The sequence below is a fragment of the Rhinolophus hipposideros genome (assembly GCF_964194185.1).
Source record: "Rhinolophus hipposideros genome assembly, chromosome: 8".
In the NCBI taxonomy this organism is placed as follows: domain Eukaryota; kingdom Metazoa; phylum Chordata; class Mammalia; order Chiroptera; family Rhinolophidae; genus Rhinolophus; species Rhinolophus hipposideros.
Window position 1 is genome coordinate 61,527,247 of NC_138054.1, and position 21,204 is coordinate 61,548,450.

At 34.6% G+C, this 21,204-nt stretch overlaps 1 protein-coding gene across 1 annotated transcript in view; it reads left to right on the forward strand.

Moving 5' to 3' along the window:
- Positions 1-21,204, forward strand: part of LOC308500730 (selection and upkeep of intraepithelial T-cells protein 7-like) — a 69,468-nt gene that overhangs the window by 33,103 nt on the left and 15,161 nt on the right. The window contains exons 2-6 of the mRNA XM_081056019.1: positions 6,530-6,725; positions 8,817-8,897; positions 15,347-15,694; positions 16,048-16,329; positions 20,376-20,507. Coding sequence (XP_080912145.1) covers positions 8,819-8,897; positions 15,347-15,694; positions 16,048-16,329; positions 20,376-20,507 — 841 coding nt within the window. The 5' untranslated portion in view covers positions 6,530-6,725; positions 8,817-8,818. The remainder of the gene's footprint in view (positions 1-6,529; positions 6,726-8,816; positions 8,898-15,346; positions 15,695-16,047; positions 16,330-20,375; positions 20,508-21,204) is intronic.

Below are 21,204 nucleotides of genomic sequence, written 5' to 3' on the forward strand. Positions count from 1 at the left end.
AATTTAGGCTAGACTGATGTCTTTAGTCTTTTTTTCCCAATTTTAAAATTTATGGTAAAATACATTTAACCATTTTAACCATCTTTAAGTATACAGTTTAATGATTAAGTACATTCACATTGTGGAAACCATCATCACCATCCATCTCCAGAACTCTTCATCTTGCAGAATTGAAACTCTATATCCATTAAACATAAATTCCATTCCCACCTCCCACCAGCCCCTAGCAGTCACCATTCTATGTTCTGTCTCCATAAATTCAATTACTTTAGGTACCTCATATAAAGTAGAATCATGTAGTATTTGTCCTTGTATCATTGGCTTATTTCACTTAGCATAATGCCCTCAAGATTCCTCCATGGTATAACAAAAATCAGAATTTTCTCTTTTTTTTAGGCTGAAAAATATTGCATTGTATGTGTATACCACATTTTGCTTATCTGTTCCTTCAGTGGACACTTGGGTTGCTTCTACAGATGGTCCCCAACTTAAATGGTTCAACTTTATATTTTTCAACTTTACAATGGTGCAAAAGCAAAGTGGAAATCATACTTCAAATATTTAATTTTGATCTTTTCCCAGGCTAGTTGTGTATAGTATGATACTCTCTCCTGATGTTGGGCATACAAAATAGGATTTGTGTTAGGTGATTTTTGCCCAACTGTAAGCTAATGCAAGTGTTCTGAGCACATTTAAGGTAGGCTAAGCTACGCCATGCAGTGTAGTAGATTAGATGTATTTAAATACATTTTCAACATAATATTTTCAACTTACAATGGGTTTATTGGGATATAACCTCATCATAGGTAGAGGAACATCTATATATGCGTATTTTAGCTACTGTGGATAACGTAGTTATGAACACAAGTGTACAACCTTTCCTTAAGACCCTACTTTCAATTCTTTTGGATACATTCCCAGAAATGAAATTTCTGGATCATACAGTAACTCGATTTTTAATTTTTTGGGGGAACCACCATAGTGTTTTTCACAGAAGTGGTACCATTTTACATCCCACACAGTGGGCAAGAGTTTCAATTTCTCTACATCCTTGCCAACACTTATTATTATTTTTTTATAGTAGCTCTCCTAATGTGTGTGAGGCGGTATCTGATTTGTTTTTTGATTTGCATTTCCGTAATGATAGTGATGCTATGCAATCTTTTCATGTGCTTACTATTAATAGATGTTTATATATCTTCTTTGAAGAAATGTCTAGTCAACATCTTCATTCATTTTTGAATAGAGTAATTTGCTTTTGTTGTTGAGTTTCGGGAGTTTTATATGTACTCTGGATATTAATTCTTATCAGTGTATGATTTGCAAATATTTTTACCCTTTCCATGCATTGCCTTTCACTCTATTGTCCTTCGATGCACAGTTTAATTTTGATGTGGTCATTTTTATCTATTTTTTCTTTTGTTGCCTGTGCTTTTGGTGTCATATCCAAGAAATCATTACCAAGTCTAATGTCATGAAGTTTTCCCCTATGTTTTCTTCTGAGAGTTTTATAATTTTCACTCTTATGTGTATATTTAGGTCTTTAATCCATTTAGAGTTAATTTGTGTATATAGTGTAAAGCAAGGGTCCCACTTCATTCCTTTACATGTGAATATCAAGTTTTCCCAGCATGAATAGTTCAAAAGACTCTCCTTTCTTCAGTCAATGGTCTTTGACCATATACATGAGAGTTTATTTCTGGGGTCTCTATTCCATTGGTCTACCTTTATGCCATATGTTTTGGTTACTGTAACTTTGTAGTAAATTTTGAAATCATGAAGTGTGATTCTTCCAATTTTGTTCTCTTTTTTCCATATTGTTTTGGCTTTTCAAGTTAACTTGAGATTCCACATAAATTTTAGAAGGGTTTTCCTATTTCCGAAAGAAACAATAAAACATTGGGATTTTGATTGGAGTTGCATTGAATCTGTAGATAGCCTTGGATAGTATTCACATCTTGACAATATTAAGTCTTCCAATCCATGAACATGGGATATGTTTCCATTTAGTTACGTCTACTTTAATTTGGAAATGTTTTGTGGTTTTCATTGTATAAGTCTTCCACTTCCTTGGTTAATTCCTGACTATTTGTTCTTTTCAATACTATTATAAATAGAATATTTTGTAAATTTCCTTTTTTATATTGTTCATTGTTAGTGTGTAGAAATGCAACTGATTTTTGTGTGCTGAATTTGTATCCTGCTACATTGCTAAATATATTTATTGTTTAGACAGGTTTTTTTTGTGGTATCTTTAGAGTTTTCTATATTTCCAATTATATATTAATAATTTGTGAACAGAAAAATTTTACTTCTTCCTTCCCAATATAAATGCCTTTTATTTATTTTTCTGGCCTAATTCCTCTGGTTAGGATTTCCAGTATTATATTTAATAGAAGTGGCAAAAATGAGTATCCTTACCTTGTTCCTGATCTTAGAGGAGAGGTTTTCCATCTTCACCACTGAATGTAATGTTTATTGTGTGTGGGCTTTTCAGATATGGCTTTTATTATATTGAGCTAGTTTCCTTCCATTCCTAGTTGTTGAGTATTTTTATCATGCAAGGGTATCTAATTTTATCAAAGGATTTTTTTGCATCAATTGAGATGATCATGTTGTTTTTTTCCTTTCATTTTGTTACTTTGATCAATTATTTTTTTATGTTGAACCATCCTTGCAATCCAAGAACAACTCCCACTTTATCATGGTTTATAATCCTGTTAATGCACTACTGAATTCTATTGGCTAGTATATTGTGAAGTATTTTTGTTTGAATGTTCACAGTGGACATTAGTCTACAGTTTTCTTTTATTGTAGTATATTTGTCTAATGTTGGTATTAAGGCAATGCTGGTCATTCTTTGCCCAGTTTTTCAGTTTCACTTTACATATGTGCTATTGAATCATGAGAATTTTTTCAAGGGGCTTTATTTAAATGTTTCTGGGGCTCTTTTTATTTATAGTTCTCTTCTTTCTGAAATTCAGCCTTACATCTTCCTGCCACCTTAGCCTCCCTGAAACCTATTTTGTCTTTTCAATTCAGCCAGCCCTTTTTATGTTTTGTTTGTGTTCTCTGTTCCTCTGCCCTCAAAATAATTTACCTCCAGAAAGCTGATTGTAGGACTTGCCTCATTGATTTTCTTATGTCTGTTTTTTGTAAACTTAAAAAAACAAAGTTATTTCGCATATTTTTCTTGATTACCATTGTTTCTTGATGATAGGTAGGCCCAGTCTTGGTTACTTTATCATAGATGGAAATCAGTAGTTTCATCCAGTGTTTGGGTTTCTAATTCCAGGAGAAAAGCAGGTGAGGAAAGTTGCTATTATGTTGGTAGGGGTAATTTATGCTTATCATCAAGAAGAGGTAGAGCTAATGTTACACAATGGAAGTAGGAAGAAGCATGTTTGTTTATAGCATTGGTTAATTTCAGCTGGTTGGGATTGACTGAATGCTTATCTTCAGAGTTGTTAACCCTTGGTAAATGGTATAGAATCTATTAGCTAAAGATATATGATGTTATGAAACCATGGATCTGAGTTGTTATAGTCAAGAAGTATCAGCCTGTTTTTATTGCTTAGTAATGATTTAAGATTAGAACCCACTTTTGGTGGAGACTGGGATTGAGGGATGTTAGGGTTCAAAGATTAAGTCTGGTCACTCAGCTAGAATAGATTTATGTGAACAGTTCAACATGAGATTCCCACCCCGGGCAGACTTGGGACTTCCTAGCACTGAGGTGTTTCACAAAACAACGTGGAGGTTTAAGATCTGGAGACAATGCATATCCTGTGTGGGTGGACCAAGAAGCCTGTTCCTGAGAACTCCAAACCCCTTTCAATCTACATCTGCTATTACTGTACTATATCCTAAAGCTGTTTTATGAATGTAAACTAAGTCTTATGAGTCATTTCAATAGTCACACACTTAAGGTTATTATTGTATAATTTACATAGTTTGGCACCCGGATGACCTATTGGGGCTTCACGTGTTACTTCATTGCTCAATTTAAAAAAATAACTTTATCGAAATATCATTTACATAGAGTAAAATGCACCCATTTTAAGTATAGCATGAAGCATTTTAGAAATGTATACCCTGTAACCCCTGCCACATTCAAGATATAGAACTTTTTTGTTACTTCTAAAAGCTCCCTCTTGCCCCTTTGACTTTCCCCTTGCCAAATATTAACAGAAAACAGGAAAATGTAACAGCCATACCTTGAGAAGATCATGATGATAAAGGTCTTACACACTCAGTCATCACACTAGTTGAGCTACGTAGGCACACAGAGATGCTGTGAGGTGAGAGAGTAAAAGCAGAAAGTGAGAGGAATCGAGACGGGGCAGGAGAAAGGGGAGATGATAAGGACTAGTTGTACCCTTAAGATCAGCTGTGAAGTCAGCAGGAGAATAGAGCATCCAGACTCCTAGATGAACTCACTACATAATGTGTGTGGATCAAGTGGTGCATGCAGCGGTATGTAGTTGTCACTTTGGTGGGCCACCCAGATCTTCCCCAAGTTGTTGGGATCTCCGTTGAGTGTCCTTATGTGAATTGTCCTCAGCCAAAGCCAGCTCCATCTTCAAAGGTCATGCATCCTCTTCAGGTACAAGGGCGGCCTGTACCAATGACTGTCTTTGTGGTAGTATAAAGGCCTTATCCCCTTTGTGTCATGGTGGGGCAACCCTAAAGAGCCATCCTAGTTTCCTGCAGGACTGATCTTTGTTGTCACTCCATTACAATTCTAAATCTCTTCCTGCTAAGTCCTACTTCTTTCACTTGATCATTGGTGTTAATCCCAAGTGTATACTCCAATAAATTTCCTGTGCACAATTTATATTTTAGAGTCTGTGAAACTTCCCAGAAACCTCTTCTAAGACAGCATTTTATTATGTGATTTCCAGCAAGAAAAAAACCCTAATGTCTTACAAAAAAAAGTTACTATAATTGCTAGTATTCAGGTAGATTAAAGATGACCTAATTAAATTGATCAATGCCCATAGTTATAGATCAGAAGTCTTAATATGTTAATTGTTTTCAATCAAAATCCCAGCAAGTCTTTTTAAAATAATAAATTGTTAGATAATTCTGAAGTTTATATGAATGAAAGAATAGCAACTTTTGGATCCCTGTGAAACTTTTTGCTCTGCTTCAGAAACAGATTGGTCCTGCTAAATTCCAAATCGAGGGGTAGTGTGGACAGGTGAGAGAACTCAGTTAACTTTAAGTAGTCCTACCCTGAAATACATGAGTAGTCTTGAGACTTGGGATGAATTTCTCTTCCTTTTAGAAATATAGAGAAATGCCCCCAAACAGCCCTCCACTATTCCCCAGACAGTGACTTAAAATGGAAAAAAATATTTACTGAACCTTCAAATGTCAGAGATGTACTGAGGAAATTTAGATGGCCCTGAAGGCTCATTTCCAACCCTCTCCTTTCAGTCACTAGCTCAGCAGAGCTGACCCAGCAGGTCTGAGTTGGCACAACCAAACAGTCTAGGACTAGTCAGTTCCTTTTTTAAAATTTATTGGGGTGACAATAGTCAGCAAAACTACATAGGTTTCAGGTGTACAATTCTGTAATACATCATCTATATACCGCATTGTGTGCTCACCACCCAGTCAGCTCTGCTTCCATCACCATATATTTGACCCCCTTTACCTTCTTCTACCATGCCCCCTTAACTCCTGAGTGACTTTTGTTTTAGCGTCACATACTTTTTCTCCCTTAAAAGTAGAGCATTACAGCAGGAGTGGGTTTCTCTTTAGGGAACACTGACCCTGAGACCAGCAGTCCAGCCATATGTAGCCTAAGCACAACTTTCTATGAGATAAGTAGAATTCAGAAGATTGCCTATGATCCTCTCCTTATAAGCTTATAAGTTTTGTACTCCCTAAACCTCATTTTATACACTTTCTACTTTGTGGTACTAGTAGTCTATGTCCAGACCCCTTTTTAGAACACGATCATTGAAAATCCCCTATGGACCAGATAGTTTCCAGCACAGACTACTATAGCCTCATCCAGGTTCCTCTTAATTTAAAAATGCCAGTGTCTGGTTAATAATAATAATAATAATAATAATAATAATAAAGCAGCTTTGAAAATTATTTTCCAAGTGCTTATTCTACACTTTTCTCTAAATTGAATATAATATAGTTTTCAGGAAGAAAATAGAACTGGCATGGGGAAGGAGAAAACACAGTAAGTATTCAGTAGGGGTGGATGAGTAGAATGAAACTCTAAATTGTGTTTACAAAGATAACTTAAAGGGCATATAACTATTAAGATAAGCAAGAATTCCCCTTATGTTCATTCCAGCATTCTCATGATGTCAAGGAAAAATCCAGGGGAAAATACATAAACACAGACTCCTTAGCTCAGATATCATCTCAGACTAAGGCATGTCGTGTTGGGACCTGTCTCTTGCAGCTATAACTGAGTTCTCTTGGGTAATACAGGGTGTAGCTGCAAATGGATTTGAGATTTTATAATGTGAAACAGACACCTCGCTGTTTTTCCTGTAAGGGGATATCGATTTCAGATTACCAGCAAAAAAAGTTCTGCTAGCAGGCAATAGGTGGAAGCCGAGGTTAAACAGAGTGCCCGCTTTGAGTGTACCTATTACCAACTATTGGTGGAGGAGTACGGCTGAATCACCTTCAGACATTGAGGCGACTTTGAAGGACCTGGAAAAAAAATTCCTCTGGATTCTGGAACTCAAGTAAGTGATCAACGGGAATTGTGGTTAGGGACAATACAATATCCAGCCTCCTAAAACATGGTGTTAGTGGTTCTTTTAGTTCTAATTCCATAATGCCTTGCCAATCTTTTCATCATCGAATAGTGATATCTGAGATTTGGAAAGTTAACTAGCAGTGAGGTGTTTCAAAGGAGAAGACATGCTTTCAGATTTTAGTATTGGATTGCTAATCATTGAAAACTGGTTCTATCTGCCCTGGGTCCCGCCCGTTCCCCAGTCTCTTTGTAAAGAATGAAAAGAAAACTTACAGTGATACCAATGTTTTAGACCAGATATAAATGGTGTACTTCTTAAATATAAATAGCTCCTAAAAGGTTATTACTAAGATTTTTAATTGTAATTTTAAAAGTAGACTTTACAAAACTACAGATTTATTGAGGTATAATGACACAACAAACTGCATATGTTTCAGGTGAATATTTAAGTTTTACATATGTATACACCTGTGAAACTATAACTAACTATAATAAACATATCCATCATTCCCAAAAGTGATGGAAAAGTCATGCACTTTTGTAATTGTTCCCTTCTCTCCATTTTCCCATCCTCAGGCTACCACTGATCTACTTTTATAGGGATTATTTGCATTTTCTAGAATTCTATATTCATGAAATCACATAGTATAAACAATTTTTTCTGTCTGACTTCTTTAACACAGCACAATCCTTTTAAGATTCACACGTCTGTAAAAATGGTTCATTCTTTTCATACGATTTGAAGAGAAATCAGAGTATATCATCATTCTTTTTTATTGTTGAGTATATTACATCATATGGATATACCAGAACTTGTTTGTCCATTCATCGTAGATAAAATTTTGAATTACTTCCAATTGTTGACAATTACAAATAAAGCCACTATTAACACTTGCACGTAAGTCTTAATATGGAAATGTGCTTTTATTTCTCTTATAGCTTGCTTTTAAAACTGAGTATTTATCTTTCATAGATTCAAGGTTTAAGTTAATGATTCTGAATAGGAATGGTCTAGCAGGGAGACACCAGAATCACTATGAGTCATTTAGCTATTACTACATCTATTTGGAAATTGTAATCTGCTTTTCTGGGTGGTACGCCAACCTACCTCCTCCACACACTGGGATATGAATAGTTTAATGAGCAAATGCTGATGATAATTATTTGTCATATTTGTCAGATGTGTAAAATAATAAAATATAAAGCACCATTACTTTAAATTTTTTTCACATTGGCTTTATATAGGCCAAATAAGCCTCTCTCTCTCTTTCTCTCTCCCTCTCTTTAATAGAGGACAGATTTTGTTAGTGTCCAGGACCAAAGGAATTTCTTCCTTCAGATTTTGACTCATTTCTTTAGCACATGGCTATGACTTGAATAAAGTCCTACATTTCCCTTTAAGACAAATATTGTTTGAACCACTTTTTTGTTGTTATTTTTATTTATTTATTTATTTATTTATTTATTTATTTATTTATTTATTACTGATTCTGTGATTCAACTCCCGTTTGTGACTATGATGAGTTTGAGTAGCGCTGCCAGATAAAACACAGGATGTCCAATTAATATTTCAGCAGCTTTTCTCTTTTGTTATAAATAATATATGAAATTGTTAACAAGATTTTTTAGTTCCACAAAATTTGGTCTTTCTCATCTTAATTTTTCAAGGGCATGAATTCAAAATATACTTTACTTACTTTACCATGCACATTTAGGCATTCATGCTTTTGTGCTTGTCATTTTTTCTTTCCTCCCCCAATTCATTCACTTAGAATATTTTTCTCTTCCATTTGTTCAAACTGCTGGAGGAAATGTTCGTTTAGTAAGTTAGGTCTCAAAGTGAAAGAGAGAGAAATAGCAGAATGTGAATTAGTGAGAGAGAGGGACTGAGAAGGCCTCTTCTCATCAGAACACTTGAAGGGAATATGGTCATTTTATCGAGCACAGAGAAGACTTACATTCTAAAAGGAAAGTCTCAAGGTTGTCCCTTTTCCTGTTCTTAATTTAATTTTGTGTATCTTGACAATTCCTACCCCATACCTCAGAGTCTATGATTTTCTTCTTGTCCTCTTTCCAGGCATGATGAAGCCTAAATCATCTTCTTTTTCTGGGTACTGTGTGAGCTTTCTTTTCCTACAAGTGATGACATCTATGTCAGGTAAGAACAACTACTTTTTCTTACTGTGTCACAGGTATGGAACAAACTGAGGACAGACTCAAAGTGTTCATCTTAACAGCAAGTAAAAGAGCTGGAAAAAATTGAAAATCAACAACTCCAACAGAGAAGTAAGGTCATAGGAAACTTCTGCCCCTCCATATGGGAGAGTTAGTCAAGCAGAGAGTTAGAGACTCACAACCTCCAAGACCAGAAACCTCTATGAGAACCAATACCACGGTAGAAGATCTAAACTGTAATTACTGAATTTCGGGAGGTTCAGTGTGGACCAGCCTAAGAGTTAAAACTCCGAGAGGGGCAGTCATGGGATACCTTACTTTGGTCAGTTTTGCCTCCAGGATCTTTCCTAGGTTGTCATAAATATTGGAGTAAAGAATCCACTCATGTTTTAGACAGGAGGCGGGGAAGAGTACCCATTTTGAAATATGCTGTCTTAACAAGGTCTGCCATCAAGAGAGACTATTTTACCAGCACCTAACCTATTGATGTTTTATCAGACTGACTGAAGAAGGAATAGGGAAATATTTAACTCCAGCCCACCTAAGAGGGAAAAAAAAAACTGAAATGCACTTATGAACTTCACAGCCAAGGACATAGGCTCACTAAAAGACTGAGATCTAATCACAGGACTACGGAACACCTCCCTTCCCCCTACATCTACCAGCACATCACTAAAAACCTTCAACAAGAGTTCCTTCTATCCAATTCATCATGTTTGGATTTCAAAAAAAAAATTGTCAGGCATACTAAAAGGCAAAAAAATACAGTTTAAAGGGATAGAGCAAACATCAAAACTTGACTTTGATATGGCAAGAGTTTTGGAATAATCAAACTGAAAATTTTAAAAAAGCTATGATTAATATAATAAGGGCTCTACATACACCTAAAACAATAAGCTACATAGAAGAAAACATAGGTACTAAACTTAAGGACCTTGGGTTCAAAGAGGATTTTATGAATTTGACTTCAAAGGCAGAGGAAGTAAAAGCTAAAATAAATGAATGGGACTATATTAAACTAAAAAACTTCTGCATTGCAAAAAAAACAATTGACAAAATAAAGAGCCAACCAACTAAATAGGAAATTTTTGCAAACAACGCCTCTGATAAAGGGCTAATATTCAAAATATATAGGAACTCACACAACTCAACATCAAAGAAACAAACAATCCAATTTAAAAATGGGCAGAGGACCTGAACAGACATTTCTCCAAAGAGGACATACAGACAGCCAATAGACATATTAAAAAATGCTCAATGTAATTAATTGTCAGGGAAATGCAAATAAAAACCATAATGCGATATTATCTCACTCCAGTTAGAATGGCAATCATTAACAAGACAAATAATAACAAGTGTTGGAGAGGCTGTGGAGAAAAAGGAACCCTCATGCACTGTTGGTGGGAACGCAGACTGGTGCAGCCGCTATGGAAGGCAGTGTGGAGGTTCCTCAAAAAATTACAAATAGAATTACCGTATGACCCAGCAATCCCTCTCCTGGGTATCTACCAAACAAATCTGAAAACATTTATCCATAAAGACATATGTGCTACTATGTTCATTGCAACTTTATTTACGGTGGCCATGACATGGAAACAACTAAAGTGTCCTTCAGTAGATGATCAGATAAAGAAGATGTGATATATATACACAATGGAATACTATTCTGCCATAAAAAATGATGAGATAATGCCATTGGCAACAACATGGGTGGATCTTGGGATTATTATGCTAAGCGAAGTAAGTCAGAAAAAGTAGAGAATATGATTTCACTGATATGTGGTATATAAAACTGAAGACAACAAAGGAGCAAGACAAACAAATGAAGAAACAAAAACTCACAGACATGGACAATAGTTTAGTGGTTACCAGAGGGTAAGGGGTGCGGGGAGTGGTAGATGAGGGTAAAAGGGATCAAATATATAGTGATGGAAAGAGAACTGACTCTGGGTAAACACACAATGTGATATGCACTGGATGATGTATTGCAGAATTGTACACCTGAAACCTATGTAACTTTACTAACAATTGTCACCCCAATAAACTATAATTTAAAATATATATATTATATATATAATATATATATATATACTCTAATGGAAAAAGTAGGCGACATGCAAGAATAGATGGGCAATGTAAGTAGAGAAATGTAAATTCTAAGAAAGAATTAAAAAATTATAGAGATGAAAAACACTGTGACAACAATGAAGAATACCTTTCATGGGCTCATTAGTAGATGAGACATGAATAAGGAAAGAATATCTGAGTGTAAGTATATACCAATAGAAACTTCCAAAACTAAAAATAGAAAAGGAGTTTAAAAAGAAAAATCCAAGAGCTGTGAGACAAGTACAAAAAGTATGATGTGCATGTAATGGGAATATTAGGAGGATATGGATGGCCAGTTAGCTCAGTTGGTTAGAGCGTGGTACTGATAACACTACGATTGCCGGTTTGATCCCCACATGAGCCACTGTGAGCTGCGCCCTTCTCAAAAAAAAAAAAAAAAAAAAAAAAAAAGAGAAGAAGAAGGAGAAGGAGAAGGGAAAGAGAAAAGAAAATAATATGTGAAACAATATGTGAAACAATAATGACTGAGAATTTCCCTAAATTAATGTAAATTAATGTCAGGTACCAAACCATACATCCAGGAAGCTTAGAGAACACCAAGCAAAATAAATACTAAAAAACTAAATTGAGACATCGTATTAAAACTGCGGAAAACTAAAGAGAAAGAAAAACTCTTGAATGAAGCTGGACAAAAAAAAACAACAAAAACAATTTACTTACAGAGCTTTCAAGAAATTTTAAAACAAGTTCTTTACAAAGAAGGAAAATGATACAGGTCAGAAAATCAGATCTCCATTAAAAAAAGAAAGAGCAATAGGTAAGGAAGACATGAAGGCAACATTAAAACTTCTGTTTTTTTAATTTTTAATTGATCTAAAGGTAATATTTTGTTCAAAATAATTTAACAGTAACAATGTAATCAATGATTATAGTTTATGTATAAGTGAAGTAAATGACAATGATGCAAGAAATTGGAGAGCGATACTAGGAATTCTTGGTTATTATAAGGTATTTGCATTACCCATAAAGCAGTATAGTGTAATTTTTTAAAACACTTATTGAAAAACAACTCCCCATTTTTCTCTCCTTTCAGCCATAGGAAACTATGATTCTAGTCTCTGCTCCTAGAAGTTGACACATAGCCAGCAATCATACTAAGGACATACCTTAGATACCTCATTTAAGTGGAATTATGCAGTATCTGTCCTTCTGTGACTCACTTATCTAATTTATTATCTTCCAGATTCATTCATGCTGTAGCATATGACATGATTTCATTTCTTTTTAAGACTGAATAGTATTCCTTGTTTTGTATATGTCACACTTTTCCTCTTGTAAATCTGAAACTCTATATTAAAAGTGGGTTTCTTGTAGACAACATATCATTGTATTTTGTTTTTGGAAACAACTCTGACAATCTCTGTCTTGGGGTATTTAGACCACTGACATTTAAAGTGATTATTGATATAATTGGATTAATATATAAATATTAATATAATTGGATTAATTATATATATATTCCTGTTTTCTATTTATTGCCTTGTTCTTTGTTTGTATCCATTTTACTATATGTGGTTTTATTTTCTATCAAGTATAATTTTTGTTGTGGTAAAATACACATATAGCTTTAACTATTTTTAAAGTGTACAGCTCAGTAATATTAAATATATTCATAATGTTGTGCAATCATCACCATTTTTTCCTCTTGCCTGGATTATCTTTTTCCATCCTTTCACTTTCAATTTATTTGACTGTTTGGATCTAAAGTGAGTCTTTTATAGGTAGCATATGGTTGGATGATGTATTTTTATCCATTCTGCCTACTCTGCCTGTTGATTGGAGAATTTAATCCATTTACATTTAAAGTAATGACTTACTTTTGTCATTTTGTTATTTTTTGTATACCTTATAGCTTTATTGTCCCTCATTTTCTTTTTTACTTTCTTTTTGTTTCTAGTTGATTTCCATATTGAAATGTTTAAATTCCTTTCTCTTTTCCTTTTAAAAAATATATTCTATAGCTACTTTCTTTGTGGTTATCATGGGGGAATTGCATTTAACATCCTAAAATTATAACACTTTAATTTGAATATATAACAACTTAACTTGAATAACATACAAAAACTCTGTTTCTGTAGCTGCTCTGTTCCTGTCCCTTTTACTTGCTGTTGTTACAAAATTACATTTTTATATATGTGTGCCCTAAAACATAAACTAATAATTCTTTTAAATGCATTAGTTTCTTATATTTACAATATAAAATGTGGACCTATAAACCAAAGTTACAATAATGCTAGCCGATAGACTAATAACTATTTTTTTAATGTATTAGACTCTTAAATCACAGAGACAAAAAGTGAAGTTAGAAACTATTGTAGTAATAATAGCTTTTGTAATTGTTCATGTATTTACCTTTACTGGGTACTTTATTTCTTCATACAACTTCAAGTTACTGTAATGCTCTTGAGTATTTTTTGTAGGGCAGATCCAGGAGTTACAAACTCCCTCAGATTTGTTTATCTGGGAATGTCTTAATTTCTCCCTCACTTCTAGATACTCTGCTGGTTCTTGGTTAATATACGGTTCTTGGTTAACCAAGAACCATATATTTTCATTTTAGCACTTTGAATATATTGTCCCACTGCCACCTGGCTTCCAAAGTTCTGATGAGAAATGTGTTTATAATCCCTCATATGTGATGAGTTGGTTCTCTCTTGCTGCTCTCAAGATTGACTCTTTGTCTTTGTCTTTTGAAAGTTTGGCTATAAAGTGTCTAGATGTGGTTCTCTTTGAGTTCATCATACTTAGAGTTTGTCGACCTCCATAAATGTTTATAGTCATCTTTCATCACATTTGGGAAGTTTTCAGCCATCATTATTCCAAATATTTTCTCTGCTCCTTTCTCTCTTTTCTCCTTCTGGAGCTCCCACAATGAATATATTGATCTACTCAATGGAATCTCACAAATCCTTAAGTTCTTTTCACTTTTTAAAATCTTTTTTCTGTCTGTTCCCCAGGCTTCATAATTTCCATTGTCCTGTCTTCAAGTTCACTGGTTGTTTTTTTGTTTTTTGTTTTTTTTCCTGTTCAAATCTGCCTTTGAATCCCATTTCAGATTTGTTTTTCAAAAAGCTCCAGAATTCCTTTTTGTTTCTTTTTAGGTTTACAGGTCTTTATTTTTATAGTTACATTTTGTTCATACATTTTTCCCTTGATTTTCTTCACATCTTCCCATAGTTCTTTGACCATCTTTATGACAGTCGTTTTAAAGTCTTTAATTGTAGATCTGTCATCAGGTCTTTTTTTAGGACAGTTTCCGTTTATTTATTTTGTTCGTTAGAATGGGCCATGTTTTCCTGTTTCTTTATATGTTTTGAGATTTTTAAATTGAAAACTGGACATTTGAATCTAATGTCTTAACTCAAAATCAGATACCCCTCCTTTTCCAGTACTTACTGTTTTTTTTTTGTTATGTTTTCTTTATTGTTTTTGTTTTGTTTTATTGTTGTAGGCTGTCTGTGTGCAGTGGATCAGCCTGAGGTGTAAACTTCAGGTTTTCTAAGGTCTTTTGTGAGTATGTGCCTTTTAGTGGGCGTGTGTGGTTACTTTCTAATTTCCCCCATATATGCACTTGCTTTTGAATATTCTAATGTTTAATGTCTGTCTCCCAAAAAGGGCAAAAAGAAAAATGAAGGGTTGAATGAAAGGATGCTGATCCTTTCAATTCCATGGATTCAGGTAGAGGGGAGGGGCTTGAAAAATATATGAAAAGGTACAACAAAAATATCCACTTGCTTCTTTGCCTTCCAGTCTCTGTGATTGGAAGCAGCAAACAGCAATCACAGCAGAGCCACAATATTTGAAGGATAGAGTCCTTTTTGCCTAACCTGGCTCCCAAAAGCTATGTGAAAATAGCTTCAGGTATAGATTCACAGCTGCCTGTCATGGGGCTGAGGGGAGGGGAGGGGTAGCTGCTACTGTGATATGAGCTAAAATTGACCAAACTTAATACAATTTACCATCCAAGGTTTCCTCTGGAAGTTAAAGGCCTTCAATAGATCCCAGAATTACAAAATGCTTACCTCAGGCAGATTCTGCCAGTGCAATTGTTGTCTAAGTAGGGAGTCAGATTCCTATGCTTTCTGCTCTGCCAAGTTCCTGGAACCCAAGTACATATATGTTGTAGAGAATAATGTAGTAACATTGGTCTTTTCAAAAAATATTGATTTAAATAGATATAGTCAGAGCTAGGCATTTAGAATGGTTAGGTCAGATGGGAAGAATACAGTGAGTCCGTCAATGTGTAGCAACAAAGATGTTGTTGGCCTCAAATTTATCCTATTTTTCTGTCTTTCTCTACAGAAAAGTGGACAGTGACCACTTCCACTGGACACTTCATGGCTACAGTAGGAGGGCAGGCTGAGCTTAGCTGCCAGTTATCCCCACCACAAAGTGCAAAACACATGGAGGTGGGCTGGTTCAAGGGTGACCAGCCCGAGCTTGTTCACCTGTACAGAGGTGGCCATGAAGTGAATGGAGAAGCTGCCCCAGGATATGTGGGTCGCACAGAGTTTGTGGAAGAGGCCATTGGGGAGGGCAAAGTGACTCTCAGACTTCATAATATCAGTGTTTCTGATAATGGACCATACCAGTGTTCATTTAAGGATAGTGACTTCAGTGATGTGGCCGGCATGAACCTGAGTGTAGCAGGTAAGGTTTATGGTGGAACGTTGCATACCAATGGCTTTCTGATTCCATGAGCTTAAATATGTGGAAAATATATCAATTATTTCTTTTTATTTCTTGTCTTTTTTAATATTTTATAGAGTATTTCAAGTATTAAAAATAGTGAGGAAACCACATATATCTACTGAAAAAATATAGTATGCAGTGAATAGATAGTGCTGAGTGACCCGCAATAGTCTAACTTGTTGCTTGGATGTGGACTTGAATATTACCCCTTCTTATATTGCAGAATACAAGATTAATGAGACTCTTTTCCTTTCAACTTTCAATTCAACCTCAATACAATAACTGTCTTGTTTTCTGTCTCATTTATCCAGCATTGGGCATAGAGATGCAGATCCATGTTTACACTCTTTTCCCTGATAGACTCATGGTGGAATGTAGCTCAGGAGGCTGGTTCCCAAAGCCCCAGATGGAGTGGAGAGACAACAAGGGAGAAGTAGTTCCATATTCATCAAAATCCTATTCAAAGGATGGAGCTGGATTATTCCACATGAAGATGACTGTTTTCCTCAGAAAAAAATCAGAGGGCAATGTGACTTGCTACATTCTCAACCCTCTAATAGGTGAAGGGAAACAGACAAATATCATCATACCTGGTGAGTGTTTGGCAGGATTTGGTTGTCAATAAAGCAACATAAAGAGAAAATTAATGAGATAATTAATATTAAAAAGCTTTATAATTGTTATGAATTTTGGTACTACAGATGTTGTTAGGTGCTGAGATGAGGGCTTTAGAATAAAAATTTAGAAGGATAGTGACAACCCATAACTGAAATACACATTATAGCTTTAGAGATACTTAGAAGCCATTCTCTCGTTAGACCCTCATAATATTGTCAACACAAGAATGTCCAAACCTGTAGAGAATTTTTATAAGAGCTTATTTGAGCCAAACTGAGGACGTGCCAGAAAGCAATATCTCAAATGCTCCCAAGAATGTCAGTTTTGCCATCATTTTTATATTTTTGGAATTAAGGAGGAAACATAAGAAAGATTACATGAAGGAGGGAGAAAGCAAGACAGGGAAATCTCTGTGATTAGACTACAGGATAGTTAACAAAATTATGTACTCCTGTGAGGGTAGTTTCCCTGAATAGGGGTCTGAAAAAGAGAATTACTCTGGCATTTCACAGGTGTGTTAATCTACATGCACAAGAACAATGGACAGGGCTTGCTTAAGGTAAAGATAAATATTTTACTAAATTAGTTATAGGCCTGAGGCATGACTCCCCACCATGACCTGCCCAGTTGGAACTTTATGATCAGATCACCCTTTGAGGTTACTTTTGATCACTGATTTATTACAGAGCCCCTTTTTCATTCACAGTATTCATGTGTAAGCTTAACAAGTTTTTAGCTCAGTGACTTACAAGATGTCATTTACCTTCCTGACCAAGTTTTCTCGTCTTAGAAATGAGTATAACCATACTTCATGGTTTTTTGTGACTCTCAAATGTATCAGTAGAAGCAAAAATCTTTGCTTACAATCACATAGTATTCAGTACTAACACTGTCTTTAAAACTTCCTGAAAATTTAGTACGGAGGGATTATTGTGGCCATTTATAGGTAGACAGATATTAAGAAAAGCCAGTCAAACCAAGAGTAAGTAAAATATGGAAGTAAAGCACAGGTTTCCTGATTATTGGTAAATATATCACTCCTCAGAAGCATGGTGGGTGGACATCAAAGGCCAGACAGAAAAAGGCTATGTCCTATGTGTGACAAAGATACCTTTAGCTAACACCTATGCAGAGATATCAAGGTTGATTGTAGGAGTAGTGTTGTGTCTTCAGATGTCACTTCAGGGAATCTCTTTCTACCCTAATTGAGGGCATAACTTTTTCTTGTAAAAATTCTCTCCAGTTTTCTTGGAGTATTCAAACATGGATTGGAGAAGGAAAATAAAAAAAGAATGTTACACTGACTAGATAGGAGTTTATAATGATGATCTGGGAAATAGGTATAGCAGAAAAGATGTTAAGAGTTGGTAAGATTCTATATATATTTTAAATGTAGTGCTGATAGAATTTATTGATGGATGAATATGTGATGAAAGAGAAAGAGAGGAATAAAGAATGATTCCAAGGTTAAGAACCTGAGTCATGAAAAATAAATTTTCATCTACTGAGGTGGGTAAGTTTGTGAGATGAGCATATCTTAAAGATAAGACCATACATATAAGACTGGCAAGTGAAAATTTTGACCAAGAGTTAAATATAAGAGTTTAAAGTTTTGTGGAGGAGACCAGGCTTGAGACATAATGTGAATGTCTTCAACCTAAGAAGAATATTTACAACTGTGAAACTGGACAAGATCACAAAAGGAATAAGAACGGGGGAAAAAACAACAACAACAAAGAATCCTAGAACTGAATTTTCTAGCATTCACCTTTTAGATGTCCTTTAGATGATTAAGAGAAACCTGCAAAGTATCTGAGAAGGAGTAGGGAGAGAGGTAGGAAGAAAACAAACACATTCTGAGGCAAAAAGCAATTTTTAAAAGTATTTGTTTTAATCTCACTCTTTTATCAATGATAAAAGGTAATTTCCATTAGAAACTCTTTTTAATCTTTCTAATGTTTCTTATAGTTTCAGTAAATATAGTTGTTTCTTATGCAAGTTTATAAGGATTATATAGATAAATTCAATTATTTCAAGTAGGATACAAATTGGAATAGTCTATAAGCACAATATTTGAGAAAAAGAGCCATATCAGATGCAATTAAATGAATAGTATTTAAAATTAGATTATGTAAAAATACATTTTGGAAAAAAAGGTTTTCATGGACTATATGAGCAATATTGTTATAATTTTTCACATTCTATGTAATAAGTAAAGCTCTCAGACTTTTATCCAATTCACAAATATAAATGCAGATTTAAAAATAACATAAAATAAACATCAAATCTGCAAAAACATTGCATGGTAAAGTTTGTTTTTAAAAAAAAAAACTATCCAAAAAAAATGTTGCTAACATTCAGAAGTACCAAATATATGGTAGAGTCAATTATGCAACCATAATTAAGATACGTTCTTAATAATGGACTAGAATAGGGGTATAGTAATCAGAGGTAAAATCCCAAAGGAAAATCTGGGGGAAAATTGTATATGCTTAACATTAGCCACAAAATACATAAAGTCACAGGCAGATACAGAACCTATCTGAAAAACAATATGCACTCTGTCTAAAAGAACTCACAAGAATATAAATATTTGTGAAGGAGTACTAAATTTTGAATTTACCTCCATGAAGATAAAAATAATCCAAAATCAATATAATCACTTTATTGTAGTTAGTTTTTTATCTGTTAAAGGAATTCTTTCTCCTTATTTTTTTTTAACTTTTTTCTGCCATTTATAGATATTCATTCTTCCATAGTAACTTCAAAATTACTTTTTCCAACTATTTTAAAACCTTCAAATAATTATCTTCTGGAGTGTGTTTAAATAATAAATTGATTATGAACATACAAGGAGTTAAATAATTTCTGGCAATTCCTGACCATAGAATACTACTTTGTCACAGGACTAGGCCATTGTACCAATAATAAAAATTAGAAAGGGTAGGAAGAGAAGAGAGCCAAATCATAACGAAGCAATGTATGTCAAGTTGTAAAATATGAATTTTAATGCATTAAGAAAAAGATGAAAAAATTCCTATATGGTATTGGAATAATTGACTATACATCTAGAAGAAAAAAGACTTATGCCTAGAACTATATATAGAAATAAATATCATATGGGTAGGAAGTTAAATGCTAAAAATTAAAAAATTAAAAATTTTAAAGGGGGATCAAATATATGGTGATGGAAGGAGAACTGACTCTGGGTGGTGAACACACAATGGGATTTATTGATGATGTAATACGGAATTGTACACCTGAAATTATGTAATTTTATTAACAATTGTCACCCCAATAAATAAATTTAAAAAAAAAAGAAAAAGAAAAAACAAATAAAAGATTTGGGCTAGAATTATATCAAGTCAATGTTATAACAACAATTACTCAACTGTTGCCCATTATTTATGCTTTGAATTCATTAGAGAGATAATAAACTTATTTGTATGTGTAAATGCAGTTAGATATGCCAAATCATTCAAAACATAGGCTTCATGGACAGGGGAAAGTAATAAAAAGGACATTAGCTATTAAAAAAAAAATTTTAAGGAATATAAGAGACCTTATCAATAAATGCATACCATGAAAGAAAAGAAAGGTCTATTCGTCTCCATTATCTTTACACCCTAAGAGCTCACTGGAGACCATTCTGAGTCTGTCTTACCGCCATTGAGCTGCTCTACTACCAGCATGAGTTATGGTGGCTGGGGTTCTGCTTGATTATTTCCTTCATAATCAGGAAGTATTTGTACTGGAATATTAATAAGAGACAAAAGAGAAAGTTCTTACAATCCGCTGTGGCCTCAATGTAAGTTCTATCCCCCAAACAAGTTCAATCCCAAACTCTGTACTAGCCACTAAAACAGCTCCACTCATCTTGAGCCCCGATCTAAACACAAAATGTGAAGAAAATGCAGGACCTGAAGGGGAATCCTGCTTTACTTGCAGGACAATTCCTAATCCAATGGTGCTCCATGTTGTGGGTTTATTGATGTTCAAATTGCACTGTGCTTTTTTTCAGATGTCCTGTTTGACCCATACAATGGTTGGACCATAGCTTCAGTTTTACTTCTATTTGTGATGGTTTTGTTCCCTTTCTGGCTGTGTTTCACGAAAAGAGGTAACTGCTGCCACGAGGATGAAATCATTAAGGGTATTACTCTTAATGTGATGCCTAAGTCACATGGGATGTTTATACAAAACTGTTTGACATTTGTCAACCAGTGCCAAGCCTTACATAGGAAGATTTAGGGTTTGTTTCTTACTTTAGAGGTATTGAACTTCACACCTCTCAATTATGAGCTTCCCCAATGTGATTTGAGGTCTGAGATCACTGCAGATGTCTCCTGAGCTGATCAGGTCCACAGTTACTTCTGTACCCCCAAAGGAGTGCTTTCTCTCTTGAGTAAGTCTATTCAAGCAAAATGAAGTAGGAAATACACAGATTGCCATAAATTTTCAAGACATTACCTCCATTCAAGGGCTTGAATAAAATTAAGTGTGAAAAGAGATAGGTATATAAACCAGACAGTCCTTTACAATCAGATTATTCCCTCTGGTTTTATGGCTAAACTATATCACAATTCTGAATAAAAGTATCACTGAATGATTCAGTGACCCATCAGGTGCAAGGACATGGAATATTTTAAAGAATGACTCTTTTCTCAACTTCTGACCAAACAAACTAGATCATCTATAGTTGAATACACTTCTAGGTGGGGGATGTAAATCTGGAGATGAGTAGACAATTTAACGGAGGTGAATCAAAGGAGAAGTTGCAATCCATTGTGCCCATTTTCCTACCTAATCCATAAAACCTGATGCTGCACTTATGTGCCTACCTTGTATTA